Source organism: Symsagittifera roscoffensis, chromosome 9, assembly GCF_963678635.1.
Source record: "Symsagittifera roscoffensis chromosome 9, txSymRosc1.1, whole genome shotgun sequence".
Classification (NCBI taxonomy): Eukaryota; Metazoa; Xenacoelomorpha; order Acoela; family Convolutidae; genus Symsagittifera; species Symsagittifera roscoffensis.
Window position 1 is genome coordinate 44,928,777 of NC_087070.1, and position 27,796 is coordinate 44,956,572.

Genomic DNA, 27,796 nt, shown 5'->3' on the forward strand with positions numbered 1-27,796 from the left:
GTTCCAAATTGGTTGAAGAAAGCTTATTTGCCATAATTGTTGTTCCGAATTTTGGGAAAAAAACAAAATATTTATGCTCGGTGTAGTTTTTTTATTCAATCAATTTTCGCCGACCAAAAGAATTTTTTAAAAAAAATTTTTTATACTCGATTGAAAATATCGAGTTCAATTTTTAAAAGATATTTTACCCTCATTATTTTATGAAAAGTACTGACGGTTTGAAAAATGCCACATTGGACATGCTCTGGACTAAATTATGCGTAATTTGTACAGTTTACTCATAATGCTGAGAGCGTAACGCAAATTGTTTGTGCATGGCGAGTATCCCACACAACAAAATCGTTCCAAATTGAATAAAAGCTAGCTAATAGATCGTAATAATTATTTTATTTTGTACGATTCAAAATTACACCCTATATTTTTGTCCGAAACTTATAGGTTTTCGACATTTTTTTCCCCGAAAAGTCTTTGAAATTAGTTAAGGGACAGTAGCAACATTCAGGGTTTTTCATCACTATGTTCATTTATCACTTTGTTTTTTTATATGGCGTGTTGGGGATAATTTTTAAAAAAATATCAAATTGAAAAAAAAATCATTTTTTTTATTACATTTAATTTTTCATGTTATTACTACTCCATAGACCTTAAATGGCAGTTGGAACATTCAGGGCTTCGCCCTGATACGAGCAGTGTTGTTTTATTGTTCTGACTTTGGAAGAAAACGGAATATTGTTGCTCGGTGTGATTTTTTTTATTCAGTCAATTTTCACCGATCGAAATAACAGTTTTCAACAAAAAATTTTTATACCCCATTGAAGATATTGTCTTCTTAAGTTCAAAGACACAAATTTTAAAAAATATTTTGCCTCCAATTTTCTAATTTTTTTGTAAAGTTCTGGGGGTTTGAAAATTGCCGAATTGCCCATGTTTCGGACTAAATTATGCACGCTATGAAGATTTTATTCATATTGCTGAGAGCGTAATGCGAATTATTTAATTATTTATGCGGTTGACTTATCCCGCACAACCAAATCGTTCCAAATTGAATTGAGGCTAGCTTATCGGATCGGTTTTTATTAATTTCATACGACTCAACATTTCACACTTTGATGTTGTCCAAACTTTATAGATTTTCAATACTTTCTTTTCCCAAAAACTATTCGATATGAATTAAGAGACAGTCGGAACATTCAGGGCTTTGCCCTGATATACGAGCAGTCTTGTTTAGGCTGTCTATATGTTTAAACTTTGTTTTCTTCTGCATCAATTTTTTAGAAGTTAATTCTATTTGAGCTATCTGAGTAAAGTAAACAGTCGAAAAACAAAGTTTCGGCTATTTAACGTTATTCGAGTTTGTGATTTTTCAGGATAATGACTTCCACCGACCGTGAATAACCTCTCCCCTTCCCCCCTCCGGTCACAAGAAAAACGGAGTTGCGATTTCCAGCAACTCAACTATGAGGACAGATTCATGGGTTATAAAAATGTGAGAAAAGAAATGCTGTGATTTTACGAGACTGGTGTTGAGAGAAAACTGTTCCAGTTTTTTGAAAGCTTAATATTTTTGGAAGTTTTGGACAACGAAACTTTGCTTTCATAGTACGCGCTACCTTTTATGTACAATTTATTGAAGTTGCTAGGTCAAACTCAAAATAGGAGGTGATGTTAATCATTCCTGATTTTTTTGCATTTAGCATTTAAAAAATTATATGGCTAAATAAAAGGTTTTTCTTTGAAAAAATTCAAATAGTTCAATTTTTGTTAAGTTAACTAACCTCAAATTATACAAACATTTACAAAAATGAAATTGTTGAGTTAAAATTTGATAAAATTATCTAGAAAATTTTGACCCTAAACCATATGATCGATACTCGCGGCTTTCTTATGATTGCTCTGGTTTTGACTTTGACTACCCTCGTTTGATTGACATGAAGACAGGTGAAAACTCGTGAATGTTTGACTTCCTGACATCCCTGCTGGTATATGGACGTCGGTTCGATCCCGACTCGGGGCGTGATGATTTGTCGGATGAGGTACTCGCACAAACTCGTAGTCGTTCAAACTCAAAGCTTTCATTCTTATTTTATTCTGATGTCCGCTGTTATGGTAGTTTTTCTCAAACCCAAATTTTTCGACAATTTCGATATTTGCCTCACTGGGTTGGTAAGCATCGTAAAAAAGACGAAGACTCTCGGCTGTCGGAAAAGGCATCAAGGCTTCTTGTTTCTCGCAACAGCAAGCGCACGAGGGAAAAGGCAGAGGCGTGATCGAATTTTCGACCAAGGGGCTGAACAAAGCGGCTGACATGCATAAAACTATTGTGAGTAGAGAAAGGTAAAATGACCAGCTGATACTGCACTTGCCCGACAAGAGAAGAAAGGAGTCGCGCCCACAGAAAGTGTCACTTTGCACGGAGGGGTGGGAAGATCCGAGGGCGAAGCTGACAAAACCACCAACTAAGAAGATTCCTGCAACACAAAAAGTTACATTTTCATACCACCAACCTTGGAATATATAAATCGATATGGACTCCATAGATAATGTCATGGCTTCCATAGATCATGTCATTGAAATCCAAACAAGGTTTCATTTGTCGAAAAATCATTTGTGGTGAATATAAATTTGATAAAGCGTAATAACCGAAGTTCACTGTCCAACTCGAAAAAAAATATCCATTTTCAGATTCAGAAGTGGATTGTGGGGTTTTGTTGGTGTTCTATTAAGTGGATTTCATTTTTTCTACATTACTAATAAGGGAACGTTTAATGCACCCGAAAATTCTTGCACAAATCAAACTAATTTAATCAAATGTACACTTTGATTAAATTATGGGACTGAAATATCAGAATTACGTTCACTAATGCTCTCTGCTATATTTTGTGACTATTATAAATACTATAACAGCATAAGAAATAACACACAAGAAATCTGGTTCTGAGAAAGTATTTTTTTTTGCTTTTTTTTTAAACTTGAAGTACCGATGTGGAATGTTTTGCCAGAAATGTGTTTTTTTTTGCTCAAGCTCTCCTCGTTCAGGTTTGATTACGAAAAAAAAATAGATCTATAGTTCTATAGTAAAGCTATTTTGGCAAGAGTGCTCGACTGCTTGGCAAATAACGCAGGAGGTTCCGCGTAGAGCACTTTCTTCTTGTCAAAAAAGTGTAAATGTTAGATTTGGGTTCGTTTTTGACAATATATATTCCATGTGTGAGTATTACCTACGAATCCATAAATGATTCCTGTGATTGAGAACACCGACTTGTGTTCACACAGACAGTTCTGACAACACATGGAACACAGGGAAGATACTGCTCCGGACAGAGCCAGTAGACTGGCCATTAAGAACAGGGTCCCAGATAGGGTCCAGGCGGGTGGAAGTTTGTCCGGCTGCAGTCGTCCAAGTATGACGTCACACTCCTCCAACTCGACCACTATGAGGTCATAATTGGTACACACCCACCATGGCCCCACAGTATGTCTGTAAGGGGTCACGTGAACATCTATGGACCCATCTGCAATAAAATGAAAATATCATGAGTTTGGGCCACGATATCTAGTTGGTAGCGGCAATTTTTGAGTTTATTATATATCATTTCAGTCATTTTTTGTTTTTTTACAAAAATTTTTCTGATTTAATTTTTTCTAGGATGCGTTTTGTGAACTCTTTTTTTTCTGAATTTTTTTTACCGTGGTCAGAATATTTATGCAATTTAAAAGAATCATCTTGCACAGCAACCAACTACTTTTGTTTTTTGAAATTTTTTAGTTACACCATATGTTATATGCAAACAGGGGATGTTGCTTCCAATATACTAGTCGAATATGCTTGTTTCGGTTTAGTTCGTTCAAAAAGTTGCCCGCAAATTTCAAGAATTTGCCCACTCCCCTTAATCTACCCCTTTTTCTTTCTTTTTTTCCATCAATTCTTCCCTTTTAAAAAACTTCATCTAAACAATCTGAGTTAAAATTAGAGTAAAAAATTTATACAGAAGTCTCCAAAACTTTGAAAAAAGTTTAAGAAAACATCTGTTTTTGAAAAAAAAGTTACCAGAAAATTGAATAATGCTGTTTAGTTATGCAATTTTTGTTTAAACTCGCCGAACAAAGAGCGCTTGATTTTTTTGCTAATGATTTTTCAAAAATTCAGATAGTGTTGTCAACTTTTAGATCAGACAAATCTGTTTCCAGTACGTCAAAAACTAAACAAGTTTTGGGGAGTTTGAACAACTTTGACCAAAAAATGCGTTATCTGACGCTGTTTTTCTCACTATTTTGAACGTCTCAGTAATTATAATCAAATAAGTTTTTTAAATGAAAAGCAACTTGCAAATTTGCGTGTTTTAAGCAACTTCTAAATTTGTTTCTTTCCTTGAAATTATCTGGAATTATTTTTTCTGCCAATTTCGACTACCTCAAGAAAAACTCGCGGGGGATAAAGTGTGGTGGGTTATCATAATTAAAAAAGTGTCAAAAAATTCTCTACTTTTTGAGAAAAATTGGTCTGAATTATGTTGATTTTCAGAGTTATCTTGACAAAAATTGATGAGAATCTGACCCTCCAATTCAATTCGACAACACTTTCAAAAATATTTCAAAGTAGTATCATTTCTCATTCATTTGTTTATTTCACATAAATTTTCACCATGAAATAGAAAAAAGAGCAGAAAATTCAGAATAAAAAACGAAACCATTTTAATTTTTTTCTTTTTTTTTTTAAAGTTTTTGAGTTTTACTTCTTGCTTTTTTTTGAATTAGTGGTGGTCTGATGATTACTGTGTGCTACTTGCACAGCAACCGGCTATCTTTGTGTGTTTTGTCGCTGAATTCCAAAAAAATAAGACTAAGCTTGTATCTTTAAGATCTGCGTTATCCGCGAAATCCATAAAAGTGCTCGTCGAGCAAAAACCAAAATTAACCTTTTTTTGTCTAAAATTTTTTTTACGGATTCTAGACATTTTTGAAGTTTTGTGGATCTACAGAAAATGTCTATGGACGCCAAGATCAGCAAAAAATTTGGAAAACTTGGCCTAGTAAATCGGATGGATTTTGAAACTTGATTCAACGTGAGTTAATTGATTCTCTGAGACCTGCTCAAATTTCGGCGGGACCTGACATTGTGGGATCACCTTTTATGGATCATTGGTTTGTTTTCTAAAAGATGCGAACCCCTCCTCTTTTTGGAGTTCACGCACGTTTTTTGCGCGAACCCCTCATATTTAGTCTAAACTGGCGCCAGAGTCATCGTCAGAAAAAATTTAAACAATATTCGACCGATTTTGATATAGTAAAATAGTACCAAAGTGGCCCTTTAACTGATGAAATATTCAAATTTCGGAATTTGGGAGGGGATTAGTGTCCTAAATTTATCTGTGCTTGAGGCTAACCTGCCCGAAGTCCGAACTGTTTTGGGGAAGAAATCCACGACTTGCTGAACATAGTTGCAACGAGAAGAGTTGTCGTGCCGAGACACGACGAGAGCCAGATGAGACTTCCGAACGATACGAACAACTGACAACCTTGAGCTCCATCTTCGTCGTCTTCGTTGTCGTGACAGCCGAATCGATTCACTCGTCGTTGGAGAATTGGGTCGCCGAACTGATCTGGCAGCGGAGAGCTCGGCTCGTCAGACATCGAATAACAGGACACAACTTTTCAACTCGTCTGGTCGTTTTTTTAACGATTAAACCATTGTTAGCCACCTATATCAAATTGAATTTACATATGTCACATTAACATAAGCTTTATAACGACATAAATATCGGCAAGAAATCTACACGGAATTCAGTTGAAAAGAGCAAAAACTCATCGATTTTTTTTTCTTGAAATTCTAGCTTAACATGGAAATAACGGGGCGGGCTGATATTGTTACGACGATGCTGTTATTTGAAGTGTCTTTGATACAAAGAAGGGCGAAGAAACGAGATTATGAATAATCATTTGATCAAAAAGGATTACAAAAAAAGGAAGTTTCGATTTCGATTCTATTGAACAGTAGAATGGGTTACATAACTGATATACACAGAGAGGTTCAACAAGCAGGGAATGTAGCGGAACTCAATTGAAGGGAGCGAATTAATTTTCCCCTGGGTTTGAAATAACGACAACAATGGAATTTTTCCACCGGAATAAAATAATTGTAAAAATTGTTGCGATAAAATAGTATCTATATGGTAAATCAAATGCAGTCATTATTAATCATTAAACTGTTGCATTTTATTAACGTGGTAACTTTTTTTTTACTCGAGTGTGTATTCAATATAGTCGCAAAATACATTATCTATACATAAACGTTATTTTTTCAGAGATTAAAGAGCGTATTTTGCTTAAATTGTTTTATAAAGGTGTGTGCTAAGCTGAAATTGTGGAGTTTAGTGCGAGAAAATTGATCAATTTGCAGAGCGTTTTGATCTTTTTCTTATTTTACGTAAAACAGATTTAAGAAGTGCTTGAAGGTGCAGCTTTGATTTCGATGTAAAGGGTTGCATCGAATTCAGAAGAAACAATTTCGCGGTTGTTACCTAACAACTAACAACAACCAACCTGTGCGCCATTGTATATAGCTTTTAGATTAGATCTCATTTTTCTCTCTTTGATGTTGCGAAAAAGAAGAGCAGATTTCAAATTTCGCTCATTTGGGCATTTGATCAAAACCCGGTTTAGAAAACAGAATAAAACCTTTTACCCCCCCCCCCCCCCCCGAAATGTAGAATCAAAAATAAAATAAAAAAATAATTGAAAGAGTTTATAAATATAACTATGTTTAAATGGTATGTCATTACCCTTTTGAGGATAAGGCTTTTTCAAATGGGCGCAGTTTAGAATCGGAGATAAAAGTGACTTATTTTAGGGATTCAGGAGACGGTTCAAGCGCCCAGATTAAAATTTAAGGGTGATTTCACCAGCATGGTATCCGCTAGTTTATGACGCCCCGGTGATTTCAGAAAATAGCGTCGCCGCTCGGGCTAACAAAGTGAATAAAACAAAAGGCGTGAGGCTATTTCAAATCAATTTAGCCCGTAATTATAAAGCTCTTGGCGCAAATTGTAGTCAAAATTTCCTGTTTTGTCTAATCATCTTGAAACAAAAAATGCCAACAATTTAGAATGAAAAATTGTGAATGAAATTTTATCAAGGTTCTTCGGGAGGGTAAAAACGTGAAAAAAATACATAAAGGGTGTAGAAAATTGGGCGAAAAAAGGCTGGTAGTTTGACATGGAAAGAATAACTAATTTGATATTGCCATGAGAAAAAGAAGGGCTTTAGGGATTTAAATTGAATTTCAAGGGGGTTTTCTGCTGAAATGGGGCTCTTAAATCGAATTTAGTCTTCGACAAAACTTCAATAATAAATTTTTTTATAATCTTTACGGGTTGAAGGAAATGTTTACGCCCATCTTAGGTTCTATTGTAACCCGATTTCTGTATTTGATCGTAATATCTATTTTTTCATTCAAAATATCTTCCAGATAAAAAAGTCTGCTTCTTCCAATGAAGGGAGTCTGTGATTTCCGCTGCGTATAATCTTAATCTCTGAAAAATGCATCGTATTTTCGTAACCTCTGAAAAACCGGCCTGTAAATTATATTGCAAATTTAAACTAGTGACTAGATTTTTTTTTAGAAATAAGGTTTTCGGATTTTCATACCTTTAAATTGATCATTTGTTTATTCATCAAAATGGCACTCTACTTTTAGGGGCCGTTTTGGAATTGCGGACAAAATTGCGAGCGAAATGCTTCAAAGATTATAATACATTTCAAAGGTATTAATCATATTAGCTGCGAAACAAGTTGTCATAAATGTTTAAATAACCCCTATTTGGAACATATCAAACCTGGTTCAAAGAAAATTGGACACAATTTGCCAAAATTCAACACTGTTTTTGTGAATTAAATTTACGCAGCGTCATAAAATAGCTGTAAAGTCAGGAAAGCAATTTAGGCATTTTTCATAACCTAATTAAAAATCGTCTATGAAAATTTTGTCAAATATTTAATTGTGAGGTGTGCGGTATGCAAGAACATAAATTGAATTTCCCAAAACCTTTTTAAATATATCCATTGAATTTAGAGGCGTTAAACAAAGCCTACGTACAAAACAGCCGAAAACCGAACATTGTTTAACGGTACTGACAAAAATGTACCAAAATAAAATGTTTTGACGAATAGGAGCGAAAAAAAAAACAGTTTTAGTTTGGTGAAAAACTGGCACGCTGCGAAAATTACACGAACAAAAAGAGCCCAACGTAGTTAAATGTATCATCAGAGTTCTGAGACTCTTTGTTGCCTTCTGCAAAAAAAATTGGCGCCAATATTTTAAGAAGCCATGAATTGAATAAAAAATCAGCCGGAACATAGCTGCAACAGTTTTCATTATTTTAGAAAAGGAACTGTTTGTTGAGCACCAAAGAAACTATTTTTGTTTCGTGAAAAAATGGCACGCTGCAAAAAAGTACACGAACAAAAACAACCCAGCATAGTGAAATGTATCATCATAATTCGCAGACTCTTGGTTGACTTGTGCAAGACAATCGGCGCCAATAATTTAACATATCATGAAATGAAAAAAAAAATCAGCCAGAACAAAGATGCAAAGTTTTCTATTGTCTTAGCAATGGAGTGTTAGGTGCGCTATGAAAACATTATCAATAACGAGTTTGATGTTCTAAAAATACTTTTCAAGACCAAGAAAAATGTACCCGGTAAATTTTCAAAACGGTTAAATCAACGACCCAACAGATGAAAACTGTTCCAAATAAATAAAAGCACAAAAAAAAATCTTCAGTTTGAGTAAACGCGAGAAGGGTTTAGGGCAAAAACTAATCTTTGTACAGTGTTTTCCGATTTTCAAAAAAATTGCAGAATATTTATGCTTGGTGTAGTTCTTTAATTTTATTCAGTCATTTTTCGATTTAATTACCAAGTGTTTTTGACAGACATTTTGAATTTCATCTTATACCAAAATATTGATGTTTACGCTCAAATTTCAAAAAAAAAAGTATTTCACCTATGATTATTTTTCGTAAAATTATAGGCGTTTGAAAGTAGCTAATTTGACCAATTTTGGATAACTAAAGTGCGATGTTTTGCGTACTGACAACACGCGCAAGAAGCAAATAATGCGTTCCAAATTGAACTGAGGCCAGAAATTTAATCCTGTTGTCAGAATACGATACGCTAAACACATCCTTAGTATTTTACTCAGTGTGTTAGGGGATCAAACGAAGAAAAAAAAATAAATTTTTAACTGGCCTCATCTATAGTCGGAACACTCAAGGCTTCGCCCTGATATGCGAGCGGTCTTGTTGACTGATATGTCACTTTTAAAAAACTTCACCAGAGAATTGAGCTGAAATAAGATACTGTTGCCAACTTTTTCATGTTTGTTTCTTTCTAACATTCACTCTTCATTGCTGCTTTCCTATTATCACATTCTTGGCTCGTATAAGTAATCAGGCCAACATCTATAGTTTCTAAAAACTTTTAAGTTTTTAAGGCCTAAATGTTCTCTCGTTGTTCCAATTTTCTAAGAAAAAGGATGAAATTTTTGTTTAGGTGTAATTTCTTTTTTCAGACCAATTTTGATTGAAAGTTTGTTACATTTTGAAAGATATCATAAGGAAGTTTTGAGTTAGACTTCAGTAAAGTTTTGTAATTGCAGTTGTTTTTCGTCATTTTGAGAAAAATGATGCAAGAATTTTTTGTGCTACCAACGCTTAAACTACCGGGTTGACAAAAAATGCTCATCATACTATTTCATAGACCAAAAAAAAAATACTATGAAAATAGCATGACAAGCATTTTTTCCATACTATGATATACTATGATAGGCATTTTTTCCATAGTATGAAATTGTATGATAAGCATTTTTTCCATAAAAGAAAATACCAAAAAATATTTGTTTTGAAATTTTGTGTTTCATCCGAAACACTAACCCTGGACTTTTGTCATTAAAAAACCCAGAGTGTACCTGGCAGTTACCACTCAGTTAAACTGCATTTGGTGATTTTTGCCACCTCTGTCAATTTTTACATTTTCACATGGAGTTTTATACCAAAAATGTAACTTTTTGTATATGGCTAGATAATTTTTGGTTTGAAAACTTTAGTAGTTGAGAAAAACAGGCCTGTTTTTTAGAAATTTAGTTTTATCTTAGCAAATGAAATAAAAAAATAATAATCGTGCTTACAAAAAAGTTTGCATAAGTTTGAGCACAAAAGCAAATCTGCAAGCAAAAAATGGATTAAAAACTTTTTACCTCAAATATGTGTTTTTGCTTATGTAAAAATGCATATCATACAATTTTCATTTATGAAAATTATATGATAAGAATTTTTTTGACCAAAATTAAAATCAGGTTTTTGAGAGTCAAAATGCATTTTTTCAATAAAATTTTTTTAAAATTCATGTGAATTCGTCCAGAAACATCGTCAAATTCCTTTTGAAGATTTTATTTTTTCTATAGCAAAATGCTTATCATGCAATTTTCATAAATGAAAATATTATGATAAAATCATGTTTTTATTGAGCAGAATTTTTCAAAAGATGGAATAGAACAGAAGTATTTCTCTAAAAACGTTTAATACAGTTTTTAAATTTTGTATGAAAATTGTATGATAAGTATTTTTTCCATAGTCGCCATATATGAAATTGTATGATAAACATTTTTCTTTTATGGACGTCAACCCGGGCTATAAATTATTCCGTTTCAAAAAAAGGTATCAAATAGAAATGAGACACGATACTGAACGTTGCATAAATTTGTTCTGCACACAACGGGTAGAGGAATTTCTTAATATCAAAATATCAAAACTTTTTCTTTATTTGTACTCTTTAATCAATATTCATTCAACAAAACACTTTTTGCTTAGATATTAGAGGGTCTATCCGAATATTCTTGGTTTGCTTCCTTATGTGAAAATGATGGATGTCTGAATAAGTTAGTTTGGAAACTGTCGCGCTTATGTTTATTCTGGTTCTACAAAAAACCACAAACGTCTTGATTGCAAATTAAAATCCTAAATTCTCAACTCTGACAACCCAAGGACTGAAAACAACCCCTAGTAATCAAACGCTTTGATGCATCGTCAGACTTATAAGCATCTTAGATTTTTGAATAATCCAATTTGACAGAAACAAAGGAACTGACAGAGTTGAGAGTCATTGAAGTGACAGCAAGGATAAGCAGTTGTGAATCTCAGCACTTTTTTAGACTCATAAGACAGGAATGAACTCGAGCATGCTTTTACAACGCAAATAAGCATGTATTACCTCGACTATTCAGCGTTTCATTGTTCATGACATTGACTGCTATGATAAAAGAAGTTTGTAAGGGGGGGGGGGGGGTTTGTAAGGTTGATTTCAAAAACTAAGTTTGCTCCTTACTCAATTTTTTACAAATCAAACGCTGATTTTCCGCATTGGAGCTCCATGGAAAATCATAAGAATCGTAGAAATTTTTTGAGTGTCTTCACAAGCATTTTAGAAATTCGATTGTCAGGGAGTAATCATCGAGGGTATTTTTAACAGCATTTTCCAGTACGAAAGCTCATTTAGACTTAGCCTCCCTCCACTCCCACACTAACTCTCGCGTTCAATCACTTGTCCACAATTCATATTTTTATACCCCATCACATTATCCCCCATTTTACGACTTATCAACTGGAAGGGGTAGATTAATATGGTGTAAAAGGGGTGTACAAGGGAACATAGATGTGGGGTATTTTTGAAAGTATAGTGAGGGTATGAATTGAGAGGCGGGTAGGAGGCGACAAAAAGGGGTGTTGAGTATTGCAATACTGCATCTTTTTTTTTTAATTGTAAAAACTCTATTTTTTTTTTCAAATTAAAGTACATTGCATTTTAGTTTTAATAATTTTTCTAGAATTTCATTTTCAATCACTCTTATAAGTTTGGGTGATTTTGAGTTTTTTCTACAGTGCAGCTAAAAAAATCAATCAAAAATAACCAGACCGTTCAAGATTTTTTTATTCAAGACTTTCACTGCTATGACAGAAGAAAGTTCGATTTTTTCACCTCTGTTTGTTTTTCGAGTCTATCAAATTTTAAATTTAACGAAAATTAGTTTGCTGTTAGTTCACCGTCAGTTGAGGACTTTTTAATCGCAAATTAGCAGCACCTGTATGTGAATTATTTAAAAAAACACAGCAACTTCATCTATTATAGTTATGTTTATTCATCTGTAAGGTAAACAGCACTTACCTTTAAAAACTTTCAATTTATTTCCATTCAATTTCTTATAAAATTTTTTGAGAGTATAGTTTTTTGTTGGGTCGTTTTTTGTTTTAAAATTTGCTTTCTGCAGACAGTTTTAGAATTTCACAATTAGTTTAATGTTTTTTACATAATTTATCTCATATTAGATCATAAAAAGAAACAATAAAAAACTGATATCTGATCATGTCAAAGCCATGAATGTTCAGACTGCCATTTAACGTGCATAAAGCAGTTTTAAAGAAGAAAAAATGAATTTAACAAAAACATTCAACAATTTGAATTTTTCCTCTGCAATCTATATCGAGTAAAAATCAAAAGTTTCTATATTTAAATGACAACACTTAGATCATTTAGCTAGTCTCGAATCATACTGAAAAAAAGCTAAGCCTTATTACACAATAATTTAAAGTAGCCGGACAAACAAAAACAGATCTAAAAATTTTCGACATTTTTCTCAAGTCAATTTTTTATTAAAAAAAGATTACCACAAAAATTGCTAGGATTTTAACCGGAATTAAAGAAAGCTCAATTTACTTTGCAAATGTCGAACTTCAAGTTTCATACCAAAATGGGTCTGTTTTGGCTCCTCCAAGTCAATTGCGGACCAATTGGCGAGTTAAACATATCAGATGGTCAGTTGTCGAACTAACATATCGAATGGGTTTTCCAATTAAATATAAGTGACCAACAAAGTATAAGAATGTACAATCTCCGATATCTTTTTTTTTGAAAAAAAAATTTTTATGTTGTTGGCCAAAATCTGTCATTCTAACTGTTTGTAGAATGATTTTGTATTTCTGAAACAAATCAAAAGTTCAATTGTTCGAAATTGAAAAGCAATTGACTCAAGAGTTTTCAGTAATTTTTGATCAACTAAACAGCGCCACAGATGCCCTCTTTTTAATGCACGCTTTGGGGGGGATCTCTTAACTGTTCGTTTCTAGGGTGCCTAGTAGCAAATTGCCACCCATTTAAAAAATAATTCAATGATTAAGCACATATAAATTTTCTCCTTAGGATCAAATCTCTCCCCCCCCCCCCCTCTGCAATTGGGGAGGAAAAAACATCCGCTTTGGCTCTGACTATCAAAAAACTTGGTAGAATTTTTAGAAACTTTTTTTCTCATTATTTTTTGATGGCAACTTTATTTGATATAAACTGGCTTTAAATTTCGTACTTTTCCGGGTTATTTAGATGAGCAAAGAAGAAAAATGAGTTTAATCATTTCAAAATGGCCAAACTGGCAATATTTCTGAACCCTCATAACTTTGCCCTATGTGAAGGTGAATTGTGTTTTATTTTTGTCATAAAGCATGAACATTTATCGGACAGTATAAAATTTTAAACGAAAAATATTCTTACAAAATTTGAAAAAGGCGAAAAAATTTGTTGGGATAAAAAACCCGAGTAGAAATATTCCTTCACTTTCATCGAAAGTCGGTGCAAAAAATTGGTAGAATTAGTTGCGTCTTTTGGCAAATCGAATACAGGATTTAGCTATGCCTCAACCTACGTTGAGTCATGTTAATCAGCTGCCGACTAGTTGTATATTGGAAACCTCAGAATAGAGTTCCGATAATGAGCCTCAAAATGCGTCTCACGCTACTGGTTTTTATTGAAAAATCTCATAAATTCCTAAAAAAGTATCAATCGAATCCTTTTTTAAATCGGACTCAAGGAAATATTTTCTTAAATGTGATTACAAAATTGGACAAAAAACTTTTGTATTTATCATCAATATTCATCAGAAGCATCAATGGTTGAAAATCAAACAAAACTTTTTTTGAGTGCTTTTTTTCAAAATTTGTGATGATCGGTGGTAATGGCATCTCAGCAAAAAAAAATCGGTTCAGTGAACCGTACATACACAAAATGACTCTTCACCGGCGGAGATCTTAGAAGGTTTTGACCAAAAAATTGTATTGTTTTCGGCGAGCACTCCCCCTCATATTTATCATATTTTACCGACGAAAGCACCTTTCAAAAAAACTGGCCAAAATTGAAACCAGAACTATATTTTTCCCATGAGCTCTGCGTTCTTAAATTAACTTCAGTTATATTTAAAAAAATGTTTTTTTTTTTAATTAAATATCATACGCTTACCTTATAATGTCGATCTATTCACAAGTTTTGAATGTATTTGGCATAATTTTAGCTAATTTGTAACCCTTTGGCACTAGGATTGCAGTAAAGGTTGAAATTCATGGCGCTATTGAAGTAAAGCTAATAAACAACTTAGTTTTCCTTGGGGGAATAAATTGTCTTGTATAGTTTCCGGGACTAACAAAAAGCAGTTTTCTTTGAATAGTCTCAAATCTACCGAAAAACAAAGCAGAATTTCTTGGTTTATAACTTAAGTATTTTGGAACCAAGTTTTGTTTTTACCTTCACAACAAAAATACTTTTTATTTCAAATATAAATAATTTTTAATTTAAGGTAATATAACATGCCATTTTAAGCTGCTTAAAAATGCAATCTACTGCGAATAATACAATACCTCAGACTGAGAAATAAAGATATCGCCGTATTCTCTCTGCGGTAATAAAGTTAATTCAGATAATCTTCACGGTAAAATAAAAGAAAAGTGTTCAAACGTCAGTTTATTAATAAATTATAACTTTAAATCGGATGAAACCGCGTATAAGTAATTGAAGAAAAAAACTCATTCTACTACATAGTATCATAGCTGAATTTTATCCGTAAAATGTGAAACGGTGACATTTGAGAGATAATTTTTTTCTCTACCGTTATATATTGATAAACAGGTTTTAAAATGACATCGCCGCGAATACTTAAGTAATGCCTTCGAATGGTTGTTTTATGCGAATTACTTTAAAAGGTATTCAATACAAGACAATTTGACGCTAATTAAAAAAGGGAGGGATTTAACCTACATTTAATTAGTGTATGCAAACGTAAAGTGGCTTTAAAATACGCAAAAAATGCAATTGACGTCAAAAGGCAGTTCCTAGAAAACAAATCAAGCAACATTTGCTTTGAAAAAAAACACCATTTTTTCCAAAATGCCAGTTTTTTTCAAGGATCACCAAAATATTCCAAAATGCTAATTTTTTATTATTATTTGTCTGCACAAGACGATAATGAACGTCCGTCTTTAGGATAATCTGGAAGCAAAAAATGCGTTGAACGTTACCAAAAATAAACCTTAAATAAATTTTCACCGTCCGTCTTTAGGATAATCTGAAAGCAAAAAATGCGTTGAACGTTACCAAAAATAAACCTTAAATAAATTTTATTTTGAAAAATTTGAAAAATTTGAAAATATATTTTTGAAAACTTTTCATTTAAAATCTCTTATCCGCTAAAGCAGGCCTATTTGGTTCCTAATTACTACGAGTTGCTCTCACTGAAATTTAAATTATGTTTTTCAATCTCATTTCAAAAAATTTTCAATTATGAGAATGGCTAACATAAGTCGAAACCAAAAAAAAAATGCACAAAAAACTTTTGGTTTTTGGAAAATCCCGAAAATATTTTTTTCGTAATTTTTTTGCTATCAAAACTTACGCATCAAGTATCGAGTCAGGGTCAGATATAAGCTTTTCTCGAACCCAATGACGGTTTTCTTCCAACATTTCGAAACTTTCACCTTCTAATTGGTCGAGCAAAATAGTTTTTGAGTTCTCCTATGACGTTATTGGGCGCAATTATGAAGCTTTTTATACAAAATAATGCGTTTTTTTGACAATTACCTCCCCTTATTGCTTAACCATTGTATATGTTAGGACCAAAAGCGTCTTTAGTGACATTCAAGATATAATCGGACGGAATTAGAAGTCTCAAATAATAATTACCGAGAAAAGAACTTTGCGGGGAGTCTGTTTCCCGAGGGGTCAATTCTCTTTTCTATCCGCTTCCCTAGGTCCGCTCAAATTTTTCAACTGAACGCTTTTTTTAGTCGAGGCACTTTGAAAGTCAAAAAGTAAAGTGAACACCTGAACTCGGGCTCGTATTCTTGGTTTTATAATAGCAAACAACTATAAGTTTGTGATGGAATTTTTTCATTCGTTTAATTGCGAATGTATGATTTTTAAATATAGAGGCAATATAATTTGTGAAATCGTTCTTTATTAGATTATTAAATAAACGACAAACAAATTTAAAAAACACACAGGCATGATTCAAATATGATATTTAACGAAAACAAAAAAAACACTAAAGAGAGCGGACGCTTTGACGGAATTGGAATTGATTTAAAAAAAAACTCAGTCAAAATTGCTTCTATTTGTCTTCAGAACTGATTGTATACTCAATAAACTTTACATTTTGTCTGCCAATCAGAAGGACGGGTTTTTCATCAAGTGTTTTAATTTTCTAATAAATATGATTGTTGCAATGCAAATGTAGAGTATAGAATGTAGAGTATAGATGCATATAAAACTGAACTAAAATGTAACAACAATAAGCACAGTTGGCCGAGCGGCCTAGAGACAAGTCTCTCACGACGGTCAACCGGGTTCGAGTCCCCCCATATGCAGACCTTAAAACATGTAGACCCGAGGGGCTATAGCCCCATTTGACCGTTTTTTACTGTTTTTTTTGGTTCTAATTCGGTTCAGCCTTGATTAAGGTTGACCGCCAAAAAGAGCAATTTGTCTCAAGGACATTACCGACCGGTTCTTGTGGCTAGCTTGCGCCGTTTTGTACCAAAAACGGACAGTTCAGAATTGAAGTTATATGATGTTATGCTTGACCAAAATTATGATAAAATATTGATTTTTCTGAGAGTCTTTGCCGATAAATACTCTTTATAATTCAAAGCATTCGACTTCATAGTTTTACCAAATAACGGAGATTGAGCGCACATTTTGGCGCCCCACAAGGGACACGAGATCGATGATAGTTCCCTTTCAATTTGTTTCTCGGACAGTTTTCCCGACACGAGTGTAGTTGGCAGAATCCCCAGAGTTGTACGAAAGCAGGTGGCTCAAACAGAGTGCTGTCGGTCGGAATTCATCTGTTGCGGATTGCAGAGTGTCTGTAGCGGATTGCAGAGTGTCGGTTGCAGATTGCAGAGGGTCTGTGGCGGATTGCACAGCATCTGTTGCGGATTGCAGAGTGTCTGTAGCGGATTGCAGAGTGTCGGTTGCAGATTGCAGAGTGTCTGTGGCGGATTGCAGAGCATCTGTTGCGGATTGCAGAGTGTCTGTGGCAGATTGCAGAGTGTCGGTTGCAGATTGCAGAGTGTCTGTTGCGGATTGCAGAGGGTCTCTTGCGGATTGCAGAGAGCGTCTGTGTCGTGTAAGACCGGTGACCGCCCAATCTTCAAAACTGTAAGACTCGACAAACTTTTAAAACTCTCATATTGTGCTATAAAATTTTATACGCTGTCATACATCTTGAGAAATTTTTCCGCAAGCTAGCCCCCGGTAATTTTTCTCAATACCCAAAATTTTTGGACAGTTCCGTTGAACTGAAATATCTTACAGTCGGTACATAGACAAACTGACTTGACATTTTTTCTCGATACCAAAAATTTTTGGATATATGTGAACGGAATAATAATCAGTGAAATCGGAACATAGACAAGAGGTACTGGACTAGTTTTTTGGATTGGTTTATGACTCGAACCTGCTGACCAAAATTTACTGAAAAATTTTGTGAAAAAAGTAAAAAATTAACAAAAAATCCTCAAAACGTCTCCAGAATTCTGCGAAATTGTGCTGTAAGATGAAACCAACCTTATGTTAAGTGGTCTGGTAGCGAAATATCAGGCAAATTAAGTTGAGTTTTTTCATCCTCAGGTTTCTTCCGCGTGTGTTGTTGGAACTTAACCAATTTGCCTGATCCCCCACCCACCATTGGTGAAACTGAAAGCCAGTTCGCTTCGAGTAAAACAAAGCCGTTTCAGCCCGTCATATTATTGACTTCGTTGCGTGACAGTAAAGTTAAGTGGTCAGGTACGGTGATATTAAGTGAGTTAAGTTGAATTCTTTCATCCTCAGGTTTACTCCGTGTGTGTTGTTGGAGTTCAACCGACCTACTTAATTTCCCAACCCCATTGGTACTTAAGCGTAACGAAGCCGTCGCATAGGTCCCCTAAGTGTATGGTATTCATTCTAGGAGCTAGTTCTTTGGATCACGCGCTCCGAAAACTTCCCGCTCCGTCCCAGAAGCGCGTCAAAGATACTTGCTTTACGAAGCCAGGTTTAAGTTTGAACTTTAACGCTAGGGACTCTCAGAAAACGATACAGTACTACCTTCATCACTATTTGTCGCACCGTAACGACCTTGTAATTTGGCACGACGCCATTAATAACTCGATAAGTAGGCACCGCAGCAACAATAACCGCAAGCTGAGTAGTGAGCAACTTGTCAATTTGTTATTAAGGTATAGGACAAACATTTGTGCGATCGTATACTGTAGACGGAACGGAACCGAGGATATAGAGGAAAGTTTAGGTTCAACAGGTATTCTCGTTCTCAACGTCGTTAAAGACTTTATCTCTAAGCGTAAGGCTAAGGACCAGGTACTAATTGAGAAGTACAAAGAGCTTCACCAGCCTCCTTCCCTTGAGTTAAAGACTCTCCTCCTTCTAAGGCGTTATAGCGCTAATCTTAACATCCTTAAGACACGTAAGAAGCGAAACCGCTTACCCCTCAAAGCTCGGAAAGCTATAAGAAATAGGCTTCAGGTAGAAGCTTTGAGACGTCAAGTTCCCCCGTCTTGTAAGCTAATGTTGATTTACTAATGCAAATTTAATTACGTACCAAAACAGTATCTCATTTTATTGATTGTTTTCTATAAGTGAGCATCCGTAGAATATTGTCAATTTGTGAAAAACATGGACGAAAAATTCCAAAGCAAGATACGCAAGTTATTCGAAACCCGTCTAAATCTAGAAAATGAGCTGCTCAAAGGTCACTCATTATTACTTGAGTACATTGAGAATAATAGTCGCACTACAAAAATTGATAATGCTGTTTACAAATGTAAAATTGCGTTGGAAAAAGCTGTCGACGTCAATGAGCAATTAATTAGGTTAGCGGGAAAAACGGAAAATCCTGAAAAAATTATTGCTCAGCAAGACCTTTGGCTTAAGAAAGTAACCGAAATGAACGATAAAGTAATGCACGAAGCTCAGAGTTACAAGATGAGCCTTGAACCTTCGTCATTTCCAGCAGCCGGCATTACAGGGAGCAAGGGATCTTTACAACAAACCAGGTCTGAGACATCCTCACGCTCGCACAAAACAAGTGATTCAGCAGCACGAGTATCTGAAAACAGGTCTAAGGTCTCTAATAAGTCTAAGGATAGTAGAAAGCTTGACTCACATAAGTCTGATAAATCTGCTTCCACTCGTCATACGTCGACTGTTCGCACTATGTCATCAAGTGAGAAACGGCATGAGTTAGCTTTAGTAAAACGACGCCATGAGGAGCTGGAAAGGCAGTATCAAGTATCTTTAAGACTTAAAGAGCAAGAGAACCGTCTTAAGTTCGAACAAAGTCAGCTGGAACTAGAGCAATTGGCTGAAAATCATAAAAAGCAACTAATTGAAATGGAATTGAAAGCGTTTGAACTTGAGGACAGTTCATCTGAGGTTAGCGAGAAGGTAGCGGAAAGTAATGTAACAGGAGTAAGTCAACCTATTTCAAAGGTAGCAACCGATCGAACTAATGATTGGGTAGACTCTGTTAGTTCACAAGCACCTCCCGACGTTGCTAGTGCTCCAGGTTTGCAGGCCTTCACTCATGTACCCATTTCGTCAGGACCGACGACTTCCGCCCTCCTTGCTCATGCAATTCACACCAGTAATAGTCATAACCATGAGCACACAGCATTGAGTGACCCTGGAATCCATAGTTATGGACATCGGGCTATGCCTCAATTTGGCAGTGCAAGCCGTTTGCCATTGCAAGCTTCTGTTTCATTCCCAGCCTCTGTTCCATTCCCAGTTAACAATATGCATTCTAGTGCACACGTGTCACCACCGTCTGCTATTCCTTTACAGACCATGAGTTCAAACATAACTAATGGTAGTTTTGCCATTGCGCAACCGGAATCATCACCTGTCCCAATGTTACCGGCCCAACCCGGTTCTGGTTTTGTTTCTTTGTCGCCTGCATTTGCTGGTGGTGGCTTCTCATCTTCTGGAGTAAACCCAACGCCGGTTTTCTTTTCGGCACCTAACTGCCATGCAGAGCCAGTCCAGACGCAACATAATCTTCCCTTTGTTCCGCATACTGTGTCACCTAGTATCAACGATTACTACACAAGTGATGCAAACTTATGGCGATTGGCAGCTACAACTCCAATCGTCACGCCTGCTCAGTGTTGTAATGCTGGAAACATTTTTTCTAATGTGACAACTATTGTCCCATCGTGTAACACCGCCGTTCCTTATACTAGTGGTGGGACTGTGTATTTTAATACTCCCCCAGTTCATCCCCAACATGTTCCGTATTTCGTCAATCAAACTAATACTGGTTATCAGCCAGTCAACGAAGACTACGCACCGTCTCCCGCTTATTCGAACCAAGGTTGTTCATCGGATCGACCTCTCTCCGCTCGTGAATTGGCGGAATTATTGATGCATAGCCGCAAAGATCATCTTCCTGAATGGAAGTTAGCCCAGTTTGACGGTAACCCGTTAAACTGGCACGAATGGTTTGGTCAGTTTAAGTCCACCGTTGATTCCGCTGTTCTCACCGATGATACGAAATTGACATACTTAAAAACGCTCGTCACAGGCAAAGCAAAAACCGCAATTGCGGAGTTTAGTTATAGTGGCGTTATGTACAAGGATGCACTGGCCACCTTGCAACGGAAGTTTGGGCAACCACATGCCATTGTTGGTGCGCATCTTGATAAGCTGAATACTTTTCCTCCACTTAAGATGCACAATTCGGAAAATGTCATTAGTTTCTCCTCTGCCATATCTGGCCTCGTAGCAGTTTTCAAATCATTGTCTTTCAACGATGATCTAAAGAGTGTTAACCTGTTAAACCAAGCTGTTAGTAAGCTTCCGCCTAACCTCAAGGAGGCTTGGTCAATGCATACTGTTAGACATAATTGGCAGCGACCAACACTCTTAGACTTTAACAACTGGTTGAAAGAAAAGGCCGAGGGGCATGAAAGATTACGTTTACTCAGCTCTAAGGCAAAAAACGAAGAACCGGTTAAACCAAAAACAACCAAAGTTTTTGCAGCCAATAGCCAGGTAACTAGTAAGGCTCAGGATAAGTCTCAGGATAAGTCTAAGTTTCCGCCGTGCGTTTTGTGTAAGGGTAGTCATGCATTGTGGAATTGTGCTGTTTTTAAGGAAAAGAATGCTACTCAGCGAGCAAAATACGTAGCTGAACAGAAACTTTGCTTCGCTTGCCTCAATGGCAATCATAGTTTCCGGCAATGTTCTAGAGCAAAAAAGTGCCCGAAGCCAGAGTGTGATAGCACACATAATGTCTTGCTCCATGGAGCCGAAAGAATATTTCCTCGGAAGGAAAATTCAAATGTCTCGAATAAGGCTGGAATAAACAAATCCAAGGAGAATACAAACACTTCCACCCATGCCGCTGTTAGTGATGTACTTGACATTGAATCTTCTAAAGGGTTGTTGCCAATTGCAACACTTGGTGTATCCTCGGATGTAACCAGTCTCCTGACGTTGGTTCTTTGTGATAGTGCATCGACTCACTCCTGGGTGTCTTCGTCACTCGTAAACCGTCTCGGCTTAGTAGGGGAGCCCGTTAACTTGTCAATTAGTGGTTTCAATTCGACCACCGTTGTTGAGACTCAGAGGGTCAAGTTTACTGTTTCCTCCGAGCCGAATAATAGTGATTTCGTATTTTCTCTCTGTGCATATGTTAAAGACAATATTCGGATTGGTTCCGAATTAATCAATATTGCTGATTTGCAGAATAAATATCCACAATTAGCACCTATTAAGCCCATTCAATATACTTATGAGGACGTTGAAGTTATTATCGGACAAGACTACTACCACGCCGTTAGACCCATTGAGTTCATCTTGGGAGATGATAAAAACTCACCGTGTTCCGTTCGCCTACCGATAGGTTGGGTCTTAAGTGGTCCGTTGCCGCCGTCCGGTAATTCTACTTCTTCGTGGTTCAAGTGTGTTGTTGAAGATTCTTCTCTGACCGACCAGATAAAATCCTGGTACGAGTTGGAATCGTATGGTGCTTTCAAACAGGTCGATGCCCGTTCCGCCGCGGATAAACATGCTTTATCCATCCTAAATTCTGAAACCGTTCACAATGGCGAAAGATACGTTGTGCCTATGCTTTGGATTGATAGTAATGTCAGTCTACCAAATAATTATTACTCGTCACTTGCCCAATTTAAATCATTGGAGAGAAGGTTAAGTAAAGACCCTGAGCTGCGCGAAAGATACGCAGAAACAATTAGAGAGGACATTAGGAAAGGCTATGTCGTTACCGTCGAACCGCATGATCCACGTAAGCGTTCCGATCGCGAGTGGTATCTTCCGCACCATCCCGTCGTAAATCCGAATAAGCCGGGTAAGGTGCGCCGAGTCCTTAATGGGGCTTCTAAGTTTCACGGCACATCCTTAAATAAGTCCTTATTGGTGGGTCCTGACCTACTCCAAAATTTAATTTTTGTGCTTTTGCGATTCCGTCAACATAAGTACGCCGTTTCCGCGGATATAGAGGGTATGTTCCTCCAGGTAGGAGTCCTTGCCCGCGATCAAATTTCGCTCCGTTTTTTGTGGCGGGAGGATACCACTTCCGATGTGGTAGTTCATCAGTACACTCGCCATATATTCGGCGCACGGGATTCGCCTACGTGCGCCAATTTCGCGTTGCAATAAACAGCAACTGATAATATGTCCACATACCCTGAGGCCGCCTCAGTCGTAAATGAAAAATTTTACATGGACGATTACTTGGATTCATTCGAGAACGTTACCCAAGCAATTAAAACTAGTCGCGATTTGGTTTCCTTACTAAAATTGGGAGGATTTAATTTGACTAAATTTGTCAGTAATGCTGATGAAATCACTTCAGCAATGAACCCCGAGGAATCCGAATCCTCATCTTCACCCATTAAGGAAATTTGTAACGGTGCCGAACAATCTTCACACGTCTTAGGTCTTAAGTGGGACCATGTGAAAGACACTTTGGTTGTTAGCAGAGGCGTGGATCGTCCTCTCGATAAAGCAATAACTCAACGAACCGTCTTGAGTTTCGTCTCTTCTGTGTTTGACCCTGTTGGGTTAGTAGCTCCATACACAGTTAGGGCCCGTCTTTTACTGAAAGATATTTGGAAAATCAGTGGTCAAAGTTGGGACGACGAATTGCCAGAAGACATAAGAGATAAGTTTCTCGAGTGGCACTCCGGTCTCCCTCTCTTAGGGCAATTGACTATTCCCCGTTGTTACTTCACAGAGCCTGTTGATCAAATTGAGCTCCACATGTTCGGTGATAGCTCGCAGGATGTTTTCTGTGCTGTTGGATTTTTGCGTGCGCGACTCGCGAGCTCGCATAAAACTCAAATATCCTTCATCTTTGGTAAAGCTCGCGTTGCGCCCATGAAAGCGCTATCTATACCGAAGCTAGAGCTTCAAGCTGCTCTGCTCGCCACACGACTAAAAGATGATATACTGACCGCCCTTACCGTCTCTATTAATCATGTCTTTATGTGGACAGATAGTACAACAGTTTTGCAGTGGCTAAACTCCACTGAAAAATTACCTGTATTCGTCGCTAATCGTGTCGGCGAAATCCTCGAGTCGACCACTATTGATGAGTGGCACCATGTTCTGAGCGGCGATAATCCAGCTGATACCGGTACGCGGGGGATTTCTTCGGAAGCCCTCAAGGATAGCAGCTGGGTTATTGGTCCGAGCATTCTCAGGACTACTGATTGGCCGTTTTTACCCGACGAACGTGTAATCAATAAAATTCGTTTGAAGGGTCCTTCTTGTGATGTTGATAATTGCTTGGAGACATCATCTTCCTTCGTCACCGATGTCACATCAATCAAACATCCCGAACACGGGTTCAATTGGGAAAGGTTCAGTTCCTTTACAAGATATAAACGAGTAGTCGCTTTTATGTTGAGGGTGTTGCCTTCACATAAGCATTTTCGTGGTAAAGACTTACGAATCACCGACCCCACTGAACTTGATATTGCAGAAAGCAAACTGATTCATCTTGCTCAGGTGGAATCCTTTCCCGTTGAGTTAAAAACACTCACCGCTGGCAAACCTATTAAGAATAGTAGTAAAATTGCCACATACTCGCCATTTATCGGTCCCGCTGGAATCATTCGTTCCACCGGACGGATTGTGCGCTTAGTGGATACCGAGTTTGATACTAAGCACCCAATAATACTCGACGCCCGACATACCTTAGTTCGTTTGTTGGCCCGCAGCCTCCACCATAAGCATTTTCATCAAGGATTAGATTACATGCGCTCCGTTTTAAATATGAAATTTGCAATACTTGGGTTGCGTCGACTACTTCGGTCTGTCGAAAATCAATGTGTGACATGCCGTAAACGCAAAGCAAGCACCATCCAGCCAATTATGTCCGATTTACCGGTCGAACGTCTCGGATACAAGCAACCACCCTTCAATCATACGGGTGTGGATTACTTTGGACCGCTTTACGTTCCGGTTCGCAGAAGCACGGAAAAAAGATGGGGATTTCTTTTTACTTGCCTCACTACCAGGGCTGTACACCTTGAGATTGTACCGTCTCTGGACACCAGTTCGTGTGTCATGGGCATTGAACGGTTCGTTGCGCGCCGTGGTACGCCAAGCACAATCTGGTCGGATAATGGCACGAACTTCGTTGGTGCGGAAAAGGAATTACTTGCCTGCATCAAGAGCTGGAATGGCATGGCTCCGACCATTTTTGCACACAAAGGTGTTACTTGGAAGTTTAACCCGCCAGGCGCACCCCATCATGGCGGCTCCTGGGAACGCCTCGTCCGAAGCGTGAAGCGCGTGCTGTACGATATCCTAGGCAGTAGGCGAGTCACTGAAGAGGTGTTAGGAACAACACTCTGCTTAGTTGAACAGGCTTTGAATTCGAGGCCAATCACTCCCGTTAGTACCGATTCACGTGAGTTAGAAGCGTTAACCCCAAACCATTTTTTGCTTGGACAACATGCCACAAGCTTTCCTTCGCTTTTACCCGGGGAGCACTTCGATCACAAGAAAAGGTACGTGCGAGCGCAGTCATATGCTAACGCGATTTGGTCTCGTTGGCTTCGAGAATATGTTCCCTCGCTGAATAAGCGTGTCAAGTGGCACACTCATTCTGACTTTACTCTTAAAACAGGCGATCTCGTGTGGGTGATTGAGCCCGATAGTCCGCGTGGGTACTACCCTCTCGCCCGAATCGTCAAGCTAAACTACGGACAGGACGGTTGCGCCCGATCCGCCCTTGTCAGGACCGCAACCCGTGAAGTCACGCGGCCGACCGTTAAGCTCGCTCCGGTTCTTCCTTCTTCAGGGGGGGAGGATGTTGCAATGCAAATGTAGAGTATAGAATGTAGAGTATAGATGCATATAAAACTGAACTAAAATGTAACAACAATAAGCACAGTTGGCCGAGCGGCCTAGAGACAAGTCTCTCACGCCGGTCAACCGGGTTCGAGTCCCCCCATATGCAGACCTTAAAACATGTAGACCCGAGGGGCTATAGCCCCATTTGACCGTTTTTTTACTGTTTTTTTTTGGTTCTAATTCGGTTCAGCCTTGATTAAGGTTGACCGCCAAAAAGAGCAATTTGTCTCAAGGACATTACCGACCGGTTCTTGTGGCTAGCTTGCGCCGTTTTGTACCAAAAACGGACAGTTCAGAATTGAAGTTATATGATGTTATGCTTGACCAAAATTATGATAAAATATTGATTTTTCTGAGAGTCTTTGCCGATAAATACTCTTTATAATTCAAAGCATTCGACTTCATAGTTTTACCAAATAACGGAGATTGAGCGCACAATGATGGCCACTTGAAAAATTATTTCAAAAAGATAAAATTGGTTATTGTACTTCGAAGTAATTGAAGTATTATAGGTAAAGTAATAAGTTGATGCCCACAATAGTCTTATAACTCAATAAAAGATCTATATAAGAACCACCTGAGAACGAGAACACAGTTTTATAATGATCTCATGTAAGCAGATGCTGTTAGAAGCCGATATTGCTGAAATATTTTAACTTTTAAGAGACAGCTCAGAGTTTTTCAAGTTTCAACGATAAAAAATATTGTCTAAACACTAGATTATAAGATTATTAATTAGATAACTAATATGCTAATTATCAAACATCATAATGTTGTCTAAAATTATTGTTGTTCCGAACACCCCCCTCCCATACAGGGGATTGAGAAAAAAAATTAGTGTCACATTGTCGACAAAAGTTCATCTGAAATTTTTTAACGATGGTTTTTTTTGTTTTTTAAAAATTTTTTATTAAACGATTTTTTTTAACAATGTTTATTTCTTAACTTATCTTCTTTCGTCCAAGCGTTATGCGCGACTTGTGCAGCATTTGTCTCTCCTACATAAAATTCCAAAATATTTTTTATCAATGCTGTTCGTGAACCTCAAAAAAACTACGGAAATAAAAAATGATTGAGGGTGCGAGGAATTGTTTTGATCAGCTGATAACTGATTGCTAGACAACTGAGCACACTCGCTTCAAAGTAATGAAGACTTCAGCGGTGGATCTTGTGTCAGCGGCAGTTTTGCACGGCACTTTTTTTGTACACAGCTACGCTTTGTTTTTGCCGATATAGCCGGTCTTTTTTGTGTAGTAGGAGAGCTCGGAAGATCAATTTGGTCGACCTGGAAAAACCAAAATTTAACCAAAATCTGACCTTTTGCTAAATGTTTTCCTCCTCGTTAATCCTATGTCCTCTTCCTGTTCAAGATTGCTTGATTCAGTTAAGTTGAATAATAGTTCAAAAGGACACGGACATTAATTTCGTGTTAGATTTCACATTGCGAAAAGTGATTAATAAAAATCAGAGTTCCATGAGTTTCCAAAAAATATGCCTAAGATTTCGCGGTGTCTAAAAGCGTGTCAAAAATGGGAAAATAAAACAATGGGTTTGTTCCGTCTTATCTGCTAGAACCCCATACCGTACAATATTTGACCCAAAAATGCTTAGCTCTGAATTTGCTGAGATTTTTCATAAAAAACCAAACATTTTATGCGGGGGAGGATTAAGTTTGTCGAAATCACCGTGTTTCGCAAAAAAGTAGCCCGTTTCCATAAAGTTGACAGAAATTCAATTAAAATGTGCTTACAGTTCCAATTTTTACATCAATTGGCTTCTCATTAATTTCAAATAAATAAAAGTTACTAAATTTCGCCAAAGTTTCACAATCTAGGGCGTTTATGTAACGCAAGACAACGGGCTCAGATTTTTTGGTCTTGCTTTTTTTAGCACTAACCTTGGAATAAAGCTGGCTTGCCTTCTGTGAAAACTCGCTAAATCTCAATACTTCCGAATGAATAATTGATTGTTTTAATAATCAGACTTCATTAGAAGCGTCCGACTTGTGTGTTGTTGTTGATTTGGACTTGTTTGTTCTTTT

General features: G+C 37.0%; 1 protein-coding gene across 5 annotated transcripts; it reads right to left on the reverse strand.

Annotated features, from left to right (window-relative positions):
- Positions 1-1,796: 1,796 nt before the first annotated feature.
- LOC134854101 (uncharacterized) lies at positions 1,797-27,796 on the reverse strand. 5 transcript variants are annotated; one of them, XM_063870212.1, is made up of 4 exons: positions 27,653-27,796; positions 5,385-5,699; positions 3,219-3,512; positions 1,797-2,468 (listed from the first exon to the last, which is right to left on the reverse strand). In XM_063870212.1, the coding sequence occupies exons 2-4, from the start codon at positions 5,629-5,631 to the stop codon at positions 1,852-1,854; spliced, it is 1,158 nt and encodes a 385-aa protein (XP_063726282.1). In that variant the 5' UTR covers positions 5,632-5,699; positions 27,653-27,796; the 3' UTR covers positions 1,797-1,851. The 5 variants fall into 5 exon arrangements, with proteins under 5 accessions (XP_063726282.1, XP_063726283.1, XP_063726281.1 ...); XM_063870213.1 differs by lacking the exon at positions 27,653-27,796 and adding an exon at positions 14,733-14,797 and having other exon boundaries at positions 5,385-6,163; XM_063870211.1 differs by lacking the exon at positions 27,653-27,796 and adding an exon at positions 14,338-14,473.

Bases quoted from the DNA above. Each gene is read 5' to 3' on its own strand.
- LOC134854101 (XM_063870212.1), bottom strand. From the start codon at position 5,631: ATGTCTGACGAGCCGAGCTCTCCGCTGCCAGATCAGTTCGGCGACCCA. The intron at 3,513-5,384 runs GTTAGCCTCAAG...ATTTTATTGCAG, and splicing joins ACAGTTCGGACTTCGGGCAG to ATGGGTCCATAGATGTTCAC. The intron at 2,469-3,218 runs GTAATACTCACA...TTTGTGTTGCAG, and splicing joins AATCATTTATGGATTCGTAG to GAATCTTCTTAGTTGGTGGT.